General features: G+C 31.6%; 1 protein-coding gene across 1 annotated transcript; it reads right to left on the bottom strand.

The window, feature by feature from the left end:
- Positions 1-9,566: 9,566 nt before the first annotated feature.
- LOC134253539 (uncharacterized) lies at positions 9,567-23,582 on the bottom strand. Its single transcript, XM_062736063.1, has 6 exons — positions 23,396-23,582; positions 22,893-23,000; positions 18,067-18,088; positions 17,686-17,727; positions 10,903-11,024; positions 9,567-9,601 (listed from the first exon to the last, which is right to left on the bottom strand). The coding sequence occupies exons 1-6, from the start codon at positions 23,580-23,582 to the stop codon at positions 9,567-9,569; spliced, it is 516 nt and encodes a 171-aa protein (XP_062592047.1).
- Between the last annotated feature and the right edge of the window lie 586 nt (positions 23,583-24,168).

The following is a 24,168-nucleotide window of genomic DNA, read 5'->3' as shown; positions in this document are numbered from 1 at the left end:
AGCTTTTCCACATGATCTGTCACTAAAGTTACAAAGATATCTGTAGTAATAAAATCAGCTACTGGTACCTGTTGTATGAAATTATGCAAACTTGGGATCCAATAGCTGTACCAGTAGCTGAGTTTATTCCTAACGATATCTTGGTAACTTTAGTGCCAGATAATGTGGAAAAGCTTAGATATAGTTTTTATCAACAATATCAGTGGATATCAGCGGTGTAAAAATCCAGCTACTTTAATAATATCAACATTTGTATCCCAAAATAGCATAATTTTAAACAAAAGGTACTAGTAGATGAGTTTATTACTAACGTTATCTTGGTAACTTTAGTGCCAGATCATCTGGAATGACTAAGAGATTGTTTTTATCAGCAATATCAGTTGATGTCAGTGATGTAAAAATCAAGTTACTTAAAGAATATCAACATTTGTCTCCCAAAATAGCATAATTTTACACAAAAGGTACCAGTAGCTGAGTTTATTACTACAGATATCTCGGTAACTTCAGTGCCAGATCATGTGGAAAAGCTCAGATATTGTTTTTATCAACAATATCAGTGGATATCAGCGGTCTAAAAATCCAGCTACTTCAAGAATATCAACATTTGTATCCCAAAATTGCATAATTTTACACAAAAGGTACTAGAAGGTTCAAGTCATTTACTAGTAGCCAGTTACTAGTAGCCAACTTTACTTACTTGTTGTAGCCAGCTACTAGTAGCAAACTTTACTTTCTTGTCGTAGCCAGCTACTAGTAGCAGTTACTAGTAGCTAACTTTACTTACTTCTCGTAGCCAGCTACTAGTAGCCAACTTTACCCACTTGTCGTAGCCAGCTACTAGTAGCCAGTTACTAGTAGCTAACTTTACATATCTCCATTATATAAACATACACAGAGAAAATATCTTCAAGTCTGTATGAATTTTGTCAGAGGTCAGAGGTCAAGACGTGACCTTATCACACGGCGCAATAATATCTTCCGGTACATAAATTATAAAATGACCTGCTCTCCTTGCTTTTCATGTATAAAAATGAACAAAATAAGCAAGTAAAATGATAATTATTTTATTTAAAATGTAAACAAGTATTTCATACAGTTTGCGGGCTATCGATTTAACCTGTGTAAATAGAGAAATCTAGGAGCCTAGCATTTGTTTATATTTTTCTTCACTTTTGTCAGCTGCACAGTCTCTAACATTCATCCTTATTTTTTGGGTAGACCTTTAGTTAATTTTTCATGATAAACTTTTATTTTATCTTTAAATTTTACTCACGATCATAAATGTGTAAATCTGTTGAAAAATATCATTGCAATCATGCAATAAACAGCTGCCAAACACCTCGGCGTTTTCGTAGTTCATTGTAAAGCTGTCGCCAGTGTCTCCGTGTTTATCAGTGTTTTACGATAAGTATGCCTTTAGTTACTGAAACAGTAGAATGTTTTGATCAAAAGGCAAATTAACTGGCTCGGACAAGTGTCTAAATCCATCGGATCCATCCATCTTTCTGGCGACCGAAATTCCTCCAACTTTTTATCATCAAACTTCGGACGTGTTTCTTGTGTCTTTTCAGCATCGATTATCATTTTTTACGAATAAAAATATTCCTAGACAACAATCTGTTCACTATTACTGATCACAAGTAGCCTTTCACAAAATACCATCGAAATAGATTCCTTAGCCTAATGAATTCGAAGCGTAACCGCAATGCCAGCCGATTTACACCTTGCTTCATTTTTCAAAATCTACGATGGACGGTTAGTGCAATAATTTAAATTCGAAAATATTCAATTGTGTGTCTCAAATGTATATATAAGTAATAAATAAAAGTTTATAAACTTCAATGGGAATTCAAGTGGGTCGGTACGTGATCAAATCTTCTGAAAAGGCCTTCGGCCTTCACAGGATTTGATCACGTGACCGACCCACTTCAATTCCCATTGAAGTTTATAAACTTGTTATTTATTTCTTAATTGAAAGAGTTCTGTGAATGTGAGTATTGTCTTATTTTTCTCACTCATCACAGCTCCATATACTGTAGAAGCACAAATTTTCGTGGGCATAAAAATTCGTTGTTTTTTCATCAAAAACAAATTCGTGTGCATTTAATTTCGTTGTTTTAAAACTAACCCTATTCAATATATAGTCAGATAAAATTTCGTGTGGGATTTAATTTCGTTGAATTTTGTTAACAACGAAATAAACGAAATTTAATCCCCAACGAATATTTGTGCTTTTACAGTAGCAGTTGAAATGCCGATTGTTTTAGAAAATTATTAATATTTTTTATAATATTGCTACAGAAATGCAGTAAATTTTACATTGAAAAACAAGTTACTCCATGGGCGCTAGTAATGCGTCGGTTCCGACACAATGACATTTCCATTGACAATGTAAACGATTCAGTCTTTATGCGTGCGACACAGTAAAAATTTCAAATAGAGTAAGATCTGTGATTATCATAAAATCAGAACAAAAAATCTCACTGAAACTTTTATCAAATCTTAGCTATTGTCTTTCAATTTTTTTTAGACAAAGCACTTTTATCTCTGAATTAGGGCATTTGTCTAGTTTCACAACGCAAACTCGGTGCTGAAAGTTTGACATCTTGAATAAATTGGTAGGGAAATAGTTACAATTTTTACTATTTTTTCTTACTTTTCGTGTGAATTGAGATAGGACTCAGTAAAAATACTATTTCAAAAATACGTTTTCATTAAGTTAATTTAGTTTGATTAGTTTTAAAATTGCAAAATTTGTAATAAACTAAAATATGCTTAGCATTATATTAAACCAAGAACTGATCATGAATGCGATATTTCCCTTCTTTTTCTCAATGTAAATAAACAAAAGTATTTCTTTTCATTTAGAGTCAATGGCCTTTGAACACTTTTCCTTCAGAATAAAGGCAGGTATCCTATGACAAAAGTGATATTAATACTCTCAATATGTACACCTTTATACGATATATTTTTCAAGATGTCCAAAAATTATTTTTTGTTAGTGATTAGAGCTTCCCTAAAAACTTACACTTTTATACACATCCATTCCCCACAATAAATTAAAACCCAGGTTTTTAAAATTTGATATACGAATTAAATATGTGCTCATACAATGGCATTGATATACACTTTTCCGCATTATTAACGTCGAGGACTGAATCAGGTACCTGCAGTGGCACCCTGCACAAGTTTGCCTCAGCAATGGCACAAACCTAGGGGGACTATAATTCATCCGGGACCCGTATCCTCCATGGTATTCTTAAAGCCCAAACCAACCACAAGAAAGACGAAAACTGCTTATGTTGACAAATCAAATCAGACATAAATACATATCAAAAAATTTCAATTATATTTCACATACTAGCAGCTTTTAATCACAATAAATTAAATCAACTATTTAAAACAGGGCAGGATGATATGATTTTTTTAATTAAATTTCTGAACTAAAGTTTATTTTTCTTTCATCAAAAAGCTTAAGGTTTATCATTCACTGTATGTCACTGTCATATTAGCTGCAGAAGGATGTTGAATTGGCGCTATCTATTTGTGGACAGATACAAAACAGGATCCATGCTTAAAGTCACTTAATTCAATTCTAATCGCGAAAAAAATATATTCGTTTGTTTTCCAAATAATTGTCCATAAATTGTTTCAACTTTTGTCAAATTATATCCCCAAAGTATTTTTCTTTCAAAAGATATCAAAATTCAAAAGTTAAAAAAAATAATTTTTGTTAGGTCATACAAAAATAATCCTATGTTGGTATCGTATGAATCACCTTAAAAAAATTAAAATTATCGTTGTTATCATGAAGAACAAAACCAACCATTTTTTCACAACAAAATACAAATACCTGTATACGGACAATATTTTAGCCTTCGTCAATAAACTTCCTTTAAAACATATTTAAAAATGTCTGATTTTCCTTTATTCTTTTAAATGTGCATATTAACATAAAAATTACTATAGATTATCATTCAATTAAGTTCTTAGTTTTTACAAGATATATTATGAGTTAGGCTTTAACTTCCCGTCAGGAACTTCTGTTCGTTAATGAGGTTTTTGTTCTATGTTTTCCTTGTAAGAATTGTTGTAATAAACTATTAAATCGATCTTATAATTTATATTTACATTATGTATGTAATGACGTACTTTTATTGTGTAAGATAATATGCGCCTGTATCGGATTAAGCGGCTATAAATATCATGTAAGATGCCTTTTAAAGGACATATTATCAACAAAGACTTTGATTCATTAATTTGCAAAATAAATATCTTAGATTGTTTTTATTGAAAAAGATAATAATTCAACTCTTTCACATTTTAACATTCATGAACATTGCATACATAAAACATAGAATCTCATAATTTTTGATTGAATATGATTTTTATCCAACACCTTGTGTGTTTTTTATCGCCGAGTCATGACGAGGGGATTATAAAAACTTGAATAAAAAAATCACACCCATCCACAAATTACTGAAAACTCTTTTTAGCGCATATTTTAAACATCAATATCAATGTTTTATGTCACGTACAGCAGTAGGATGTGAAAAAATATCCAAAGTCGAGTATTATCCATAGAAATATGGGGTAAATATAATATCAAAATTACGTGCAAAAGTGGTTGAACGCTTTAATTTTACTAATGTGTCCTGAATTTTTCTGAGAAAACAGACACACATCCAATACAATATTAATTTATACTATGCAACAAAGAGACAAGAATTTTTTTGATCAGTTTAAAGCACTTGTATCGGTAAATGGCTGTTTTAACACGTATTCTGTGAGTAGTGATTTTTCTCTTTAAGGTACGTCACTCGTCAGCTTTTTAGAAAAGTTCACGAAGAAGCTTTTACTTCAAAACTACTTATTAAAATTCAATTTTTATAACATATTTAAACTCAACAATGTAAATTTTTTAACATTCAATGAAAAAACTGCTCAAAAATCTACAAAGAAGCAAGATTTATGAGGGACTATTTCTTTTGGTGGAAGGATATTTAGCAGAAAATTCTGCAAATCTGCACATTTATAAAATTTAATGTAATGAAAATTTAGCCTCACATACTTTTACTCGGAGAATATTTTCCGTTTTGAAATTGCTAAAAATATTTAATAATAATTTATATTTTTAGACTAAGTTTTACACCTTCCCTCAACAAACTTTTCCAAAAAATGAAAATATATTAAAGAAGTCAAGGTCAAATTTACACCATTGTTTGCCTGAAAATCACATATTTTGACAAATATTTCAAAATTAACATCACTGACCCCACCTTCTTCTTTCATTATTTGAAACTACTCGATACTTGTGATTGATCAGCACTCAAGTCGTAAAAAGTTTGATATAAGAATTTTTTTTATTGCCTATTAAGTTTTTTAATACCCCAAATATGTTATTTTTTAGTGCAAAAAGGTCACACAATAATTTACGCGCATTAATTTGCAAGATTTGTTTAATGATAAATATTATTCAAACTATTTTACGTAAAATAAGGTTATATTTATTGCCATGCTTACATATCTAATCAAATATAATAAGGGTTAAAGTAATTAACTAAAGAGATGAAATTTAAGTGCAAAAAGGTCATCTTAAATGTACCGTAGATCAGTAGGATGCACACTGACCCCCTATTTTCTTTGCGATTTTGAGTTACACTTTATGAGTACTTATCCAAAATATACTTCTCAAAAAATCCTTGATATAACAAATTTCAAGAGTGACTCACCTTAACGTTACACCAGCTGCACTCATTGGATGGTATTTAGAAGCAAGCGGAGGGATATTCAATCTAAGTCTAGTTCAGCCAGCTGGCTTCCTTTTTTAAACCCCTTACCTGCCCTGATAGAGTCCTCTGGATGTAAATATTTTTGCCTCATCCGAGATTCTATGTACTGTAGAAACCCACTTTTGGTAAAATTTCATTGTCTGAAATAGATCCATAGTATAAATCAGATACAAATAAAATTGAAGCTGTTGTGACATACATCATTAGGGATTTTAAAGTGGTTGATGATTTTTATTCACTGTTACATTGACTTTGGCATAATAGAGATGAGAGTTTTTGTATTTTTTTTTCTGTAAAATCAATAATAGAAACACAGTTTAGAAATTCATATATACAGGCGGGGAACTACACATGTCGATATATTAAGTTAAAACCCCTGGAAACATATATACATGTAAATAACAAAATATCTTACTTTAATACATATACAAGTATCGTTTATTATATAGTTGATATTTAGCGGGTGTTGTGACCTATGACATAAGGCAATCCACCGCATACACTACTGCAAGTTCGTCTTTCGTTCAGGGAATGTTATGAACTTGGCACCAGTAAGCTTGTCTTTATACCGACGTCCGCATATTGCATTTCTCTCCAGAATGTATTAATTTTTACGTTGAAAACGATGTTAACATCACTGTACTAATCGTACACAACATAATGATAATGATACGTAATGGTGGGTTCATTTTTTCGGCGTATATCATAAATCAAAATATAAGGTTGCGAACTTCTTTGGAACTGTGTGCTGACGACGGATTTTCCCGTTATTTTACGATCATGAAAAGGAGCACACGGCGGGTGTGACCGGTCGGCGGGGGAATCACTCACTCACTCCTCCAATCCATCGTATTCCCCCTCTGATGTCTTGAAAGCCCGTGGTTCCTCTGCTCCTTTTTGTATTGTTTTATGGACCTTTGAGATTGAATACTGATCGTTATCTACCTATATATCATTCATATGTAAAATTTTGATTCCCCGTTGTGGCTCCATCCTACCCCAGAGGGTCATCTTTTAAACAATTTTGAATCTACACTATGCCAAGAATTTTTTTTTGGCTCTATGGATCTTGAGATTAAGATTTCTCAAACAAAATTTGCAAGATTTTTTTTGGATTAACTCTTTTTGAAAGAGGTCGGACTCCTTTAATCTGAATCTCCTTTATTTAAGAAAAAATATTTGGTTCTTTCTAATTGTAGTCTGGATCAGAATGCACTGTCATGCACGAAAATTTGATGCTTCCTTTTGAGTTTGAAAATCTGAAGAGAAGCTTTATTATCGCCTCGGAACAGAGTTGGAGTGAGATACTTGCAGTGACGCGCTAGGCTGTGTATAAGAAGGTGAGAGAGAGAGAGAGGGTGTATGTGTGTGTCAGTTTCTGTTCATATGTTAGTTTGACATGAACAAAACAGGTGTTATGTAATTTGCATCAGCTGGGTCTATGTTGAATGCTGCATAAACGCTATAGGTGAGGAACGTTCCTCTTTGCGGTACCCCTGTGACATTTAATAGAAAAATTTTGTTTTAGAGAATTTGAATACTTTATCAAGTACATTTATAAACATTATCATTTTCAAAGTACTAATGTGAAGACGTTAATTTTGACTTTCAACTTCTAAAAATAAATCAGCGGTTAGAGTGTTTGCTCTAGAGTCGCGAAGTGAAGAGTTAATCTTTACGTCACGGGTTCGTTTCCCATTGTGGAAAAGGGAGATCGGTCCTTCGGGTGTCATAACAGTATTACACTTTGGTTCACGTCAAATCATGGCTGACGCAAAATAATCCCGGAATCTCCTTTTCCGATACGGGCATTTGGATACGAGACTGGAGCTGAATTTTTTTATGAGATGAAAAACAACAAATGTAAACTTCCTGTATTGACCAGATTTATTCAAATTTAGGGCGTGTTGATTTTTCTATATACTGTCAAGTGTGGGGAGTGATTGGGCCCTGGACTAGATTTTCAAACACCTGCTCGACTTCGACCGAAACAAACTTGCGTGCCTTGCTGGATGGCTATGTATTTTTTGATACTAAAATCTTTATAAAGAATGGTTTTACAAGATCTGAAAAGGAAACTTCTCAAAAGTTTGTTTTGAATTAATTAAATCTACTCGAACTTGCGCATTTTTGGTAAGAATATATAGCAGAAATTAATACTGTTGTGACACCTGCATCAGATGAGACCGTGCAAAACGAGGTCTCGTGTCACTGTAGGTGCTGGCATGATAAAGATTAAACACTACTAAATGGCCATAAAAGCCGAGTACAGATCTAAATTTGCAGCTCTTCACCGCCAGGTAGCGGCAACTCCATATGAGTAAAAATTTCTTGAGAGGGACTTTAAACAAGGTACAAACAAACAAATAAAATAAATAAATCTTTTGTAGAATGGTTCCTTTTGAACTTTTAATTCAAATTCAGCCAATTTCAGAAAAAGTAAAAAGATACTCTGAATGGGCATGCAAATACGATAATATTACACTAAGCTTATTAGCACTGGTAAATGTTATACTTGATTTTTGACATAACATGTTTAGAATATGATCAAAGAAGTGGAAAGTTGATTTTCTTTATTTCGAAAACAATCATCCATCATTACATTTTGATAATTTAATTCATAATAATAATGAACGCATTATATAGTAACAATCAAGTGATCATTAATTCAATGACAAAGTATACATATTTTTTCAATATGAAAAACCCAAATTGACTTCCTTCACTACTCCCTTTGGACTATATTGCTTTCAGCGATTACATCTCGGAAAAATGAAAGCTTCCGAAATATTTCAGCGTCAAGTGTCAGATATATCAGCATATACCATTTGTTTACGTATCTTTTGAATGAACCTCTTATGTGCATGTTTCAGATATCAGTATTTTTAGGATTATTTATCTTAACACGTGATCTCAATAGTCGGTTGGGCTGCCGATTCTATTTTATTAAGATATTCAATCCATTGCTCGTCATTAATTTCAAGGACTGGTTCAATTTCTGATGCTTCCTTAGCACATTTTACTAGTGATGCTATGAATGTTTTGCGTTTTATCCAGCCAAGCAGATCTTTCCTCGATGAAAACCTCAGCAATTCCGAGAAATAAAACTTTCCAAACGTAATGAGTGACATCCTTTTTATAATTCCATGCTGTAACACATAGACTGATGAGTTTTCTTTCACTAAAAACTCTTCTGGTAGTGAAAGCGACTTCAAATCAATATTATTGAGACCACATGCTTTAAATATTTCCCCTAGCTTTTGACCTGATTTGTTTATACATATTTTCATATCATTAACGCTCATATACACCAGTAAAAGAAATTGTTTTTTCTTGTTTGAATCAAGACACATTTTTTCTAAATGCGAGGCTAAATAACGTAGCGGTCGATTGAAGAATACAGCGCCATGTTTTTGCAATTCGCTACATTTAAAAAAAAGTGTGCAGATCTCTGGGAATCCAACGTACAAATTCTTAAATCTTGAGGCAACTTTTTCAACGGTAGAGAAAGGCGTTTCTGGTTTGTAAGCTTTGAAAATTGTGTGAAGGATCTGAATCCGTTCTCCTTTTGATATATCCCCCCAATTCAAACCAAAAGATTGTAGCTCATTCTTTGAAGAGAAACAATTTTTGACCTCCTTTTCAATTTTTTTCCACGCTTCGTCAGTCGAAGTTATAATCAGAAATGTTTTGTTTTCATTTGTTTCCTGAGTTCGTTTGCATAAAGTGATTAAGTTTTGAAGAATATCACTTCTGTCCACGTCAGGAACGTCCTCACTTGGTAACGGATCCTCTACGATGACAGAGTCCTGAAAATTACTTACAACAAAATTTAATATGTCCTCTATTACAACCGGTTCCCTTCCAGTAAAGGACGTATAAACTTGTTTAGCTGTTGCTGATTTCCCCGACCCCCATTTTCCTATGAAACATAGAATTTTCCCATCGTTTTTGAGAAATTTACATGCCTCATGGAAAGTGGATGTTTTGTAGAATGGTGTATCTATATAAAAATGATAATTGATAGAATATAATTACTTTGACATCGTACGATTTGTCTTCATTGAATTGCATAATTCATATAATTCTTTATCTATACTTAAAACATAAAATTATACCTTTGGATAATAAAGGAATCTGTTCATCTTTTCCTTTAGAAGCTTTCTCTAAAATTAAAATTGCTGTAGATTAGTTTAATCAAACGTTCGTAGATCGAATATTTCTGTTTTGTTCAATGTTTAAACATTAACTCTAGAAATTATATTCCTCTTGTGGGAGAAGTATAACTGTTTAATGTTTAATTGTAAAAGAAAAATATAAGAAAGAGGGAGATTTTGTTCAAAGTCCGTAAAATATTAGAAATACGAATGTAATGGCGGAACACTTAGTTTGAAAAATGTCTCGTAGCATTTGCCTTATGATAGATTGTATTTGCTAGTAAGATCGTTGCATCGACCAAAGACCTTGCAAAATTATGACTATAAACGCGGCTGTTTTTATTCTTTTTTATTAACATGTTTGTCAGTAAATTACCTCGTTTTAGAGACCAATTGTACATAGAGCGTATCGCATCAAATTAGATATATGTAAACTCCGTATGCAGGTGATAAAGGTATATCGCTGCATAAATAAGGAAAGTTACAATTGAAAAGTGAAAGTCATCACGTTTATCATGAAGATTTGTTGTTAGGTAACAATTAAAATCTTTCTCTTTCTATTTCAAATAAAATATTCAAATATTAAACAGATGTGTCAAATTCTGAGATAACCTTTATCATAAACTCTCTGGGATATCTTGTGTTCACCTTTTAAATAGAACAATCTATTGTTTATTGATAATATTTCGTCATTATATCTAAATGTCGAATTGAAGGACAAAAGTGTTTTCGTCTTCTCTGTATAGTATTTTAAATACATTCTGCTTTACAAAAATGAGTCTGCTATTATACAGGTCGGGAATGGTATCAATGGAAATTGTCACAGATTGAGTATATGATCATATCATTTGTGAAATCAATGTAACGTCAAAAGGAAAAATAACTTTTTTCATACCATCATCTATAGAAACACTTTACAACTTTTTAATATAAGTAATCAAATTTGTTCTCACTTGATCTTCTGAAACACACAACAGCTACTATAATGAGGATAATAAGGAGGACAAGTACTCCAACTGACACGCCTATATATAGCCACGGTAGAGATGAGGGGTCGCCATCATACACAACAGAACTTCACACAAAAAAGTAAACATTTTAAATCATTGTCATTTCATATTTTAAATTCAATATCTTGTGATGTCTACATACCAAGCAACGAAAAAATACACCCAAAATATTTTTTTAAAAGCAAACATTTGAAATATACAATATTTTTGTTATTATTTCTTTCTTTTCAATTGATGTGAAGAATGAATGTCTTCAATCATTCTAATATTTGTGAATTCTTTAGTTTAAAATCATCATTTAGAGTTCTATAGCGGATAAAATAATCTTGTCAACAAACACATTTATCATTAAGTCAAATTCTGACAGATTTTTTTTTCATACTGATTATGCATCTTTCGTATTCTATTTATATTAATATCTATTACATACCTAGTCATAAACATAGGAGTTTTGCATATGCAATATGCCTGACGTCACAATGGACGTATGCTGGGCTGATATGGATTTGCGAGAGTGATACGGATCAATATCACGCCCCTGTAGTAACTTAAACCTCAAAACAGTACTTGTGATCACACATATTTTTTTTGGATGTAAGGATAATCTTATTGACAAATGAAAGATAGTTTTTGAATCACGGATCGGACATATTTGAAATAGAAGTAGACACAAACCCAAACCATATGAGAAAAAAAGTCCGTGTATGATTATTTACTTATTTTCTTCTCAGCTTGATGTGTACAGTATTTTATTATAAAGTATGTAATAAACATAATAAAACGCACCCTTTTCCACATCACATTCTGTATCAGCCCTCAACCAATATCAGCCCTGTCTATATATTTTATTCTTTTCTCAGATATAGATACAGACAAGTATATGAGGTCACACCTTTTTATCGTTTCAGGTTGTATTTACAAGCCCAGTAAACTCAAAAGACAGAGTTTGCCTCCCCCTTTTATGGTCGCCCGCGTGGCGCAGTGGATAGAACGTCTGATCTAGAGTCTCGAGGTTAGGAGTCAATCCTTAAGTCGCGGGTTCGAATCCCACTGTAGGACATGGAGACCAGTCCTTCGGATGAGACCATATAAACCGAGGCCCCGTGTCGCAGTAGGTGCTGGCACGAAAAAGATCGCTCCCTGCTCAATGGCCCTGAGTGCCGAGTTTAGGACAAAATTTGCAGCTCTCCACCGGCAAGTGGTGGCGTCTCAATATGAGTTAAAAATTCTTGAGAGAGACGTTAAACAACAAACAAGCAATCTCCCATTTATGGCCTTTTTCGCATTTTTAAAGAATTTGATCTCAAGATTCTAATGCATTTTTTCCAGATATTTCTTGTAATTTTTGTAAATATAATGTATATATATTCTGAATGCCGGTATTATGAAGTTTCTCGAAATAATTTTAAAAACATTCATTCTGTTGCAATTTCAACAAAATATGCCCAACCCACTTACAGTGGAACATTTGAAGATAACAAACAGTATCCAAGATCAAAACTCCATAAAACAATAAAAACAGGAGCAGAGCAAATACGGACCTCCAAAATATCAGAGGCTGGATCAGGTGCCATGGAGGTGTGAGCATCCATTGTCGACCGGTCACACCCGCCCCGTGCTCCGTATCATGATCGGGGAATAACGGAAAAAATCCTTCGACAGTTTAGTGTAAAAAGATGGTATAACAGTTAGTATGAAAAACGTCATTCAGCATTTGACTCAATGATAAATTGTATTTGCTGACAAGGTCATTGTATCGGCTATTGAACGTACAAAATGATGACTTTACACGAGGCTGCTGATATACTTGTTTCATACACTTGTTTGTCAATAATTTACATTGTTGTAGAAATTGTCCATACGAAGAAACCGCTCTTGTGTATCGAATCAACTGATATGTATAAAAACTATGTATGCAGGTGATGAAGATATATTGCTGCTTAAGTAAGGGAAGCTGACTATAGAACATTAAAATCATCAAGTTTATTATAGAGTTTGGTTGTTAGATTTCCATTAACGTCTTTTTCAAGTAAAATATCCAAATACGAACAGATATGTCAGACTCTGTAATATCTTTTATCTCAAGCTCGTAAATTTCGATTGCGGCAAATATCACTGAAATAATGCATGTTGTTTAACTTCAGATACAAGAAAAAAATAGTAAATCAAATAAGAGAGATTAAGAACAAATCTTTTTTGCAACTTTGATACAACATACAATTAAATAATATAAAAACAAGATTACTTTATCCTCTCTATTCATCTTCTATCAAGTATTTAGTAATATTCCTTTATCACCTGTATACGGTGTTTATACGTCTCCATTTACCTCCGCAATCAGTGCAATAAACATTTTGATCGAATCAGGCAACTTGCAAATAAATTGACTGAATATTTTTTTTTAATAGAAAAAATCTTTAAACAATGCAACAATTTTCATTTAATTCATCTTAAGGTGATTCGAACCTGTCACCAAAGTAATTCGATTTTTAAAAAAATGATAAGAATGATACTAGAGGATTTCCTGTCTTGAATAATGACAGTTTTGATATGGGTCAATGCGCTAGTTTCCATGGCAACGGCCTCTGAACATGAGAGTGTTGAAATTGTCTGCTGTGCAAAAATAAACAAGTAATAGACATAATCAAAATTAAAAAATAAAAAGATTTTATTTTCAATCGTATTTTTATATCATGGAAATGAAAGATAATAACATTGTCTTCCTACAGAATAAATAAAAGTATGGAAATAGTAAATGATGTTTAAGAAATTTAATCCGAATTTCCTCAGACTGCTCTTAAAAATGCCATTTTCAGCATGACTTCCAATTGATAAAATGGCAAAAAATCATACCAAGAGTAATTGGAATTTTCTCTTTTAACTTTCTTTGAATAGCAGTGAAACAAAGCTTTAAACCTTGGAAAAAAAATTTGTAGGTTCATGAGTCCGGAAGAAAGATATAATCATCTGACTTTCATTGGGTCTTGCTCAATTTTTAGCCTTTTCCAAAAAAAAGCATTTATATATGAATAGATAAACACAAAAAATCTTAAAAGTTTGCATAAAATAATCAAAAACATTTTATAATTTATCAATTCTGAACATTTGAGGTGAAAATATTCAATAAAATAGTCATTAGCTTTAGAAACATTAAAATAATATTTCAGTTCGAATTTCCTCTGACATATTGAAACTAAATGCATTTTTCAAGTATGCAATGTAATATTTAGGCCAACATTTTTTTTCTTTTAAGCTTACAAACCTGCTGCTCAAGTTTTTGAATTATCAGGGGAAAAAATGAGGAAAACAAGATTTTTTTCTTTCTGATGTCTAATTGAATTGATTGAAATTTCAAATTTATGAACTCATACTTCCGGTTTTATGATTATGGCGGCAGTAGACCTGCAAAGTCTATAGGTATAGCAGCACCATAGCTTGGTTCATTGTAAAAAAAATTGATAATCTTTTGTTTTTTATAAATATGCTTTTCGTTTTTGGGTTTTTTGTTTGTTTGTTTGTTTTTCTTTCTTTTTTTTTTGGGGGGGGGGGGGGGGGGGGGGGGGGTGTATATCAGATTTTGAATTTCAGTAAAATTGTAGATTCTGAAAATTCTCTTTTCATACAGGGATAATACATTATAGTCATATTTTAAATACTAAAACAACCTTTGCATACACATGAGAATTAATTTTAATACAACCAATTAATGTACTTAAAGTATTGCTTTCCATTATACATGTACATTATATGTTTATTCTAGTGTCTTGTTCATTTGTAATTTACATGATTTTTTTTCATGGGCCCTGAATTAGTTATAAATCGTTCTCTAATTCTATAATAAAATCATTTAATAGTTTATTTATTTTCATATCTAAAAAATTAAAATGCTTCATGTCTATGCTTCATTGATGACTATTCCTTCATTTTTCAATTGAAAACCCTATATGAGGCCCCAATTTGAGAATCTGACGAGGAGTAACTTCCCTTTTATTTTAAAAAATAAACAAAAAATGTACTGTAATTTATGTTTTTCACTAAAAAATCATAATTTTTTTTTCATTCTATAATAGTTATAGCTTAATTTTATGTCTTCAAATGTGTCCTAAGTTAGAGAATATTAATTAAAAATATGAAAGAATAATAATTGTTTCACTTATATTAGTAATATCAAAAACAAAAAAAAGTTTTCATTTTTTTTTTAACGACATCTCTTATAAACTAAAGCCAACGTTCTAACTCACAAAACTTATCAAAATATTATGTGTATATATGGTATTTCTCTTCATTTTCATTTTACGTTTAATGTCTGGTGGGGCAGCTGGAGCAATTGTGTGCCTTGTTTTACATATATGTATGATTTTAATGTTCCAAGTACGTAGATCTACATGTATACGGTGGAGCGTAGTCTGCATACATGTAACAGTATACACTTATTTAATGACTACGAGGTAAACAGTCAAAATGTTGTCCCGAGGTAGTGGGGGAGACCTGGGAAAATGTTGCCCAAGGCCGAAGGCCGAGGGCAACAGTTTCCCAGGTCTCCCCCACTACCGAGGGACAACAGTTTGACTGTTTCACCGAGTAGTCATTGAATAAGTGTTTTATTACCTAACCTACTATATAATTAATTAAATTGGAATAAAAACACACAAACAATCAATAAAACGTTTTCACAACTGTTTATTCACATACTTGTCTATTAATTAGCTGAACACATAATATGAAGATAAAATTGATATTTTTAATTTAAAGTAATACCTATTAAATGGATTGTTTGTGTGTCTTATTTAAATTTGATTAATTATAGAGCAGGTAAATAGTGATGTCGTGATCATCAAAACGCTTGAATATCACGATGACGCTTTAAATAGTCAACAGTTCATTCTGTGGACCGGTCAACAGCTCACTGTTTCATGATCACGCAAAAACATAAAGTAAACCGTGAAACAGTTTAAAATGCCTAATTATAATTTATGTAGTAGGTTAGGTAATAATCATTGTTCATGTTTCAACGTAATCACATGTGCGTAGGGCCTATTTGTTATGTGTACTTATGACTGAAATAATTGTGGTCAGGTCTTTCAGACTTCTTAGTCCATCTTGCTATTTGAATACTGGACACCCGTTGGTATTTACACAGGCACTTGAATTTTTATCAATGAGTCGCTAAATAAGCCAAATTAATATCGAAAAATTCTACCCTATTCTATAAATACACAAGGTGTGCAACGCCAATTTGACCCCCTCTCGGTTCAGGCTTGAATTTAACATATAAATCGGACATGCCTACCGGTTTGCGTGTAGCATTAGGTTCAAATATGATATTTCTCGCTATTCATTTCTTCCTTAAGTTTAAATCCAACGCGTTGATAATACAAACAACTAAAATTCATGCAAACTTCGAATTTCGTTCCAAGGCCCGATTGCCATCAGCTGACGTCACGGAAATGTAATCTCTACACCAAATGCTCTAATACATAAATTAATCAAACATATGTTAAATAAAATCAAGGATAACAGACAGTATGATTTTTCCGTATTTAATTATTTCTTTTTTTTTGTTTATTAATGAAATAAATCTATAATTGTTGTATTAAAAAGTTTATGTATTAGAACATTTGGTGTAGATATTAAATTTCCGTGACGTTTCGCGTTGCGCAGTTGACGTATTTTCGTCACGTTCGAATCACCTTAATAAGATTTCAAGGTTTTTGGAAGTCTTGGAAAAGGTCTTATGAAAGTTTCCATTTGTACCCTATAAAAGGATAAAAAAAATAATACAGTTTTAGATAAATATGATTTTCTTGAATCCAGCCTTAGATACCAATGCTTATAAGCATGATATGAAATAAGAAGAGATTTGTAGTGTCTTTCAATGATAGCAAAAGCCTTTTACACTATGTATTAAAGAATACATGACTGAAATAGGAGACTAAAAATACCAAATCAGTATAAAAATCATGACAATTTCTATAAATGCCTGGATACGTATCGTTTTTTAACCTAAAATAAATTTGCTGATTAATTTGCAATTAGAAAATATATTGATGATATTCCAGTTCGCTTTTTCTGCAAAAATATTGGAGATTAATTTAACAATTTTCCCTATATAATATAATTTACTTTTATCTTTAACTTTAAAGAAATACTGTGGATAAATTTACATAACATTGTGGACTCAGAGATACTTTTATGAGTATTTTTGATTACTTAACTGCTAATTTTATAAACCTGAGGATCGGACAACCTTAAGTAAGTAAGTAAGTAAATTTTATTAATAGTAGTAGTCGGACTATAAACATTTAACACAAAACATGAGCTGGTTTACCGACAACTATAAAATGTACCTAATCCTATATAAATAAGAGAAATTCATTCTTGAACAAAATGGAACATAGATGACGAAATAAAAGACACAAGATAGGAAAGCACATCCAAAATTATGCATCAAATAAAGGTTGTGCACTTATAAAATAAGAGACGAGGAATGTAGGACAACACTTATATAGTAAAACCATACCTTAAAACCAGAAAACAGTTACACAACAAAGGGAGGAAACGTTAAGTATGAAGCATAAAAGTCTGGAGTCTACATTTATAAATTAGTTCCCCACACCAAGTTAAAATGTAGTTTGAAAATTGATTATAAGAGGGGAATTTTCTGACTTCATTTGGAGGAGAGTTCCAGACGTTTTCTCCCTCATACCTTAGAGATTCATTACATACCTTATTGTACTTGGACTTGGACTCTCTGTAGTATCGGTATATCTAAAATTGTAAGGATTTAAAATAAACAACTATGTTTATCATGCGACTCTTAAAGCAAACGTTATTACCATTGTGCCAAGCTGGATATTTTGAGAACTGATTTCATTTTCGTTTTTGGAAACGTACAAAAAATGGGAGGACATTTACCATCCGACACAGTCTTTTGATGCTCCACCGTGGAAAGGTAAATTAACTTAAGTCAGGTATATTCACAAAAATTATTTATCTCTATTTAAATCATTCTTTATCATTGATCATTAACTTTAAACAAGTTTGATTCGTTAAAAAATAGATTCTCCGTCCGTGATTTTCTTGAACTTAAATGTTGCATGTACTCACTTGCCCTGTAGACAAACTGGATCTGAAAATCAATTAGGATATTTAATAGCATCTATATATATATATATATATATATATATATATATATATATATATATATATATATATATATATATATATATATATATATATATATATATATATATATATATATATATATATATATATATATATTAAAGTCATCCAAATAGGGTCAGGTTAATTGTAGTGAAGACAAAGCTTTAGTTAGGCACTATAATTGTTACAGAAGTTCATTTGTACCATGTTTTTTTAAATTTATGTACTTTGAAATTTTCGTCCCGTTTTATTTTCGCCCCTTTCGCCCTACTCCTATTTGGGCGAATTTAAAACGGGGCGAATTCATAAAATACAGTATAATTTCTTAAACAAAAGTATGACTGGTCGAATTTAAAACTGGGCAAAATTGTTTGCAAGGGTGAAAGGGCGAAAATAAGATGAGGCGAAAATAACCCTGTATTATAACAGTATTATTAAGATAGATACCTTTCTTTGTGTATTCTTGTTTTATGGTCGTTTTGTCTATTTTGTAAAAAGCTAAGAGAAGTAAAAAACTTTTTGGAATATTGGTTTATTATTGACGTTTAGTTAATGAACACCGTAGTTTTGATACTAAAAATGAAAATAATAATATTTTTAATCTTTTAGATACATGTAGCGTTCCAAAAAATAACATGAAAGTCCAATTTTACCACCTACTTACGATTATGTCTAAATATAATTAAAATGCATCGATTCTTTTTATGTCACCTGTAAATCAAGTTAGAGGGTATATAGTATTTGCTCTGTCCGTCCGTCTGTCTGGCTGGCTGTTTGTCTGTTTGTATGTTCGCAAAAACTTTAATCTTGCCCATATTTTTTGAGTGGATGCTGCTATTGATTTCATATTTCACTGATGTATTAATTGTGACATGACTTTTATTTTGGTACCATCAAATTTGAACTTTCGACCTTGGAGTTTGACCTACTTTTACAAAAAAACCCAGACTTTCATATTGACCATAACTTTTTAACTATTGGTACTAAGACTTGCATACTTCTTGTATGTATTCTTCGATCTAAAATCTTTCATTGGATACCACCAATTATGAGCATTTGACCTAGACCTAAGTAGATTTACCTATTAGCAAACTTTAACCTTGGCCATAACTTTTATAAACGATAAAGGCTAGGGCTTTCCATCTTTACACACGTAATCTTTGTGACAAGACCTTTCCTAGAATACCAACAACTTTGACCCTTTGACAGTGACTTTAAAAACTTTCACTTTGGCCATTGCTTGTAAACAGTGAAAGCTAGGGCTTTAATACTTCAAAAATGTTACCCCTGTGACAAGACCTTTGTTTAAATATCAACAACTTTGACCCTTTGACCTCGACCCTGGAATTTGTCCAACCTTTTAAAAACTTTAATCTTTATTATAACTTTTGAACAGGTGGTTCTATGGCTTTCTTATTTCACAATTGTATTTTTTCCTGAAAAAACCTTACTTTGGGTACTAACATATTAGATTTACATTTGAGAAAGTTTTACTTTCGCTATGTTGCCAAACGGGGGCATCAGTTTCATACACACATCTTTTTTTTCTTCAAATTGGCTTATACTTTGGGTAAGAGTAGGTTCTAATTTCCTTCGTAATAAAATTTCATTCATGCTCCACACATTACGAGTACTTGTATATACTGTATACGGGAAAATTTTAGTCCCCTTTTATTTTTCGCCCCTTTCGCCCTATCCTCATTTGGGCGAATTAAAACTGGATGAATTCAAAGATCACATTTTATTTTCTTAAACAAAACTATGATAGGGCAAAGTAAATTTAAAACGAGACAAGTTTTTTTCAAGTGTGAAAGAACGAAAATAACCCTGTATACAGTACCTAGCTAAATTCACTATACTTAATTTAACAGAAGAAAAGGAGCATCGTGCTTTTCAATGAAGGATTTTAATTGAAAAAAGTAATATTTGGTGAAAAACTGGGCGGTTAATGGCCCCCTCCCTCCATAAGCACCTTAAGCAAATTTTACGTAGTAGCTCTAGATCTGTAAAGGTTTTCGTACTTAGTTTATCAGCAAATTATTTTTTTTATTTTTTTTTTAGGATTTTTAGCCTATTTCATTTCATTCTTAGTTGAGAAATGATATGAAATATATAAATTCATACTTTAAAGAATATATGATTCAAAGTCAACCAACATAAATTAAAAAATAAATCTATAAATACTGTTTTCAACATATTTTATGAAATGGCCCTCTGTCGTAGTAAGTTGTTTGATCCGTGTACTTCTAATATGTATTGCTTTTTAAATAAAAAAAAATGTTACAATCTACTACATACAGCTTCAGCTAAAAGCACATTTTATTGTAAAGTTTGTGAGATTGGGTCCAAGGAGGGAGAAAATATTTCTCAAAACAAAGGTGTTACAGACATATGTGACCTGTACTTCTGTCATAGGATTTTTTTAATCATATCTTATACACTTTCGTCGGTATTTCAGGTGTGAAGTATTAGATATGACCACAAAACTTAAGGGACGAAGGATGATTGATTGACTGTGAATTTCGTTACGCCGATTCGACATTAAGCCTTTTCAGAGGGACTAAAGAACAGAAATGTGTGTGGAGAAATATTCTTATTTTACATTTAGATTTGAATGTCTGCAATTTGGAATCGGAATTACATGGCTTAGTTTACAAGGGCTGTTCAATAAATAATACCATTATATCCATGACATACAACATAGAAATCATATGACATAAAGCTTGACTTTCTCTCATTATTAACCGTTAATGAATTGATAACAGTTGTTGTGACCATTTTTTATCGCTTAATTTCATTGTAGGAAGGTGAAAAACAAGGATTATTCGAGACACTTCATTAAAATGAAAGGTAAAGAATCACTAAACAACAGTGAAATTAAACGCATCATTAAAACTGATGTAAAACTTGTTATGAATCCCAAAGAAATTTTAACCGAAATATGTGAAATTTACAGAAACAATTGTCTGTTTTATAGACACGTAAGCAGGTGGATTTGAATGCACAAAAATTGTATAATGGGCATCAAAATTGGGTACCGTCCTTGGCGACAAGGACATACAACAATCGCTTTATATATGCATAAATTCAACACAAACAAATTATCACTGAGTATGTTTGATTTAATTTAAGATATATAGCAAAATTGATAAACAACATTTGGGGGTAGTTCACACAGTTTTAAAGAAACATTTTATAGTAAAAAAAAATGTAATACTCAAAGGTCACCCTTTATTTTGAAAAAGAGTGAAAACGACAGCGCGTAGGAATATCTAAACAATTATTTGAAAACATCAAAAATTGTACTTATCCACGTTTGTCTGAAATTCAAACAGATAATGAATCTTGAATCCATTTTGCTTTAAACCCTCTAAACAAATTTAAAATAAGATGTACTTGATAAAACAGCAAAGGTCCGAGAAAAGCAAAAAATTGCAAGCGCATAACAACAGTTTTATATGTTATTTTCTTAAATATTAGTGGTCTTGTTGTTCAAATTCTTATTCGGAGAGGAAGTTTATTTTCTGGAGGAGTCTTGAAAGCAAAAGTTTTGCCCCAAAATTGAACGTTTTATGAGAGAAAGGAACCAGAATGAGGAATTCACTACATTTAATTTCTTCACGATAGCGTCCAAAACCACAGGCCATAAAGAGTAAATGAGTTTTGGGGATATAGTTAATGTTTTGTACGTCACACCAACACTATTTGCCAGATCTTTGAACCTTTGACTTGTTCCATTCCCCAAACTTAAAAAACACCTTTCAAAAAAGAAAAGAAAAGAAAAATGACCAGGATATCATAGGATCTGCTTCATTCCAGTATATGAAGGGTCAAACTCAAAAATGTGTTCTAAACTCAATTAGAAATTTAAAGAAAATGTTACGGACATGTGTTTTAATTAAAAGAGAATATTTAAGTGTAATCATTAACACTAAATCATAGGAGAGCGGCTTTTGTTTCTTTCCAATCACTGATGACAATATTTATTGAACAGCCCTTGTATGGCAAACATTTACAAAGGCCGAAAAAAGACCTTTCCGAACTTGATCTCAGATCGTCTACAAAGCATTTACCAATAAAGTATGAAATCGTAAGTATCAGGATATAAGTATCAGTCAGATAAAACCAAGGGGAAAGAAAATATACCCAATCTCATATTTTACAGAGTTTGTTTTTATACTGACCTCTAAGATATAAAATTGGTTCAAGACCATTGAACACTTTTACTCTGGGTGTTCCGTCGGATACTTAATTTGGGATGTAAATACACTGAAACTTACAGATTAATAGCTTTAAGGCACATATTGTAATGATCGGACATAGGATAAAAACTAGATGTGATTGTGAAACACTATGCACCCAGCGGAAAAAAAGTTCTAAAAAGCTATTTTTAGCATGAAGGTCACAGTCAAAGTAACAAGGTCATAGACCCTGGAGTCATTTAAAAGAACTTATAATTGGTGAAGTTTGCATTTCAAATATGATGTCTACCTCCTACGGTTCAAAAGTTATGGCGAAGATTAAAGTTGACAACAGAAAGACAAACAGACATAAACAACAGAAACAGTATACGCCCGGATCTCGATCTTGGTGTATAAGAATAAAAAAATTAATATTAAATTGTCTTTCCCCCCTTTAATGAGATATTAACTTTTTCGCCACATTAAGCTTTTCTGAATATAGTTGAAAGATTTTAATACATTAAGCCTTTTTTAGAAATATATATAATATTATAATTAAATGTTGATGGAATGTTTGTTGATACTCACATTTATATACCTCATTGGAAGAGAATGTCTCATCTGGACAGCCTGTTAACTTATTACAAGGAACTGTATTTACATCTCTCGCCATGTGATTGTACTGTGGACAGTGATCTTGAAAAAAATTTCTTTTTTATTTATTTAAAATTACAAAATTGCAATCTTAAATTAAAACTATAAAGTAGTAAAAAAGGATAAATCCATTTCGTATAACTTTTTTAAATATGCAAAAAATGAGTGTATAATTTATCAATAGGAAACAATGTTTTCAAATGTCTTAAAAGAAAATAATCATTCGATGTTTTTGTTCGTGTTTTACATTAGAGCTTGGTTGTTAAAGTCACTCAAATACGTATTCATCAGATCAGTCTCTCAGATTTCTTTATAAATATATTTCTTGCTATTTTCTATATTTATCAAAAGCTTTTCTTTCAATGTTTAGCAAATAAATGAAGGCACTGAATTAAAATACATATGTAGTAAACATACTTTCGTTTTAGTTGTCTTACTTTTTGGAACCTGTGCAGGGGGTCCTTTGAGGCATATTTCTCCTAGAGTTCCATTATTATCAAAAAGACAATGATAGACTTTATTCGTTTTAGAACAATTTCGGTGCCGGCCTTGATTTTCCCAATCATTTCTATTGCCCGGACACGATGCAGTATTCGAAAACATGGCCTCGTAGGTTTTCCCCATTGTCACCTGAGATCGAATATTTTTAGCATCAAGGTATTTTCCTTTTCACAAGTTCAAGATATAGGTATATTATTTTAAGGGCCTTCTTTACACTAGTGAAAACTCTTTTTTTGGACTTTAAGAAAATAAAACGGCGAGTTAACGAGGCCTGATCTAGTTGAAAATTACGAAAACGGAATGATAAAAAAATTTAATTCTTGGAAATATATTTGTATGTTTCATGCTTAGAAAAATTAGAATGAAATTTTGTAACCTTGCCTTTATTGTAGTCAAATGGGGACACCGTCAAGATATGGACCATTTGTCGTGTTTTTATACACAATTAAATACTAAAACTCTCCAGTAAACAAGAAAATTTACAAATTAAAAAAAAATACATGATGAAATTCTTCTTATAAAAAATGAAAAGAAAATTGGAGGTAGCCTTTATTGCAGTGAAAAGGAGGCATGTTTTTATACACAATTACATACTAATTTAAAGAAAAATAAAATATTTCGGGTGTTGCATTTAAATGATTCATAGACTTTTTTTTAAAACTGAAGATAATCCATGCATATTTAAGTCTGCAATAAAAAGAGTGTGTAT

Source organism: Saccostrea cucullata, unplaced genomic scaffold (genome assembly GCF_032062105.1).
Source record: "Saccostrea cucullata isolate Sc308-1 unplaced genomic scaffold, CSIRO_AGI_Scuc_v1 ctg1521, whole genome shotgun sequence".
In the NCBI taxonomy this organism is placed as follows: Eukaryota; Metazoa; Mollusca; class Bivalvia; order Ostreida; family Ostreidae; genus Saccostrea; species Saccostrea cuccullata.
Note: the sequence above shows the minus strand (reverse complement) of the source record. Positions and strands in the feature narration are given on the sequence as shown.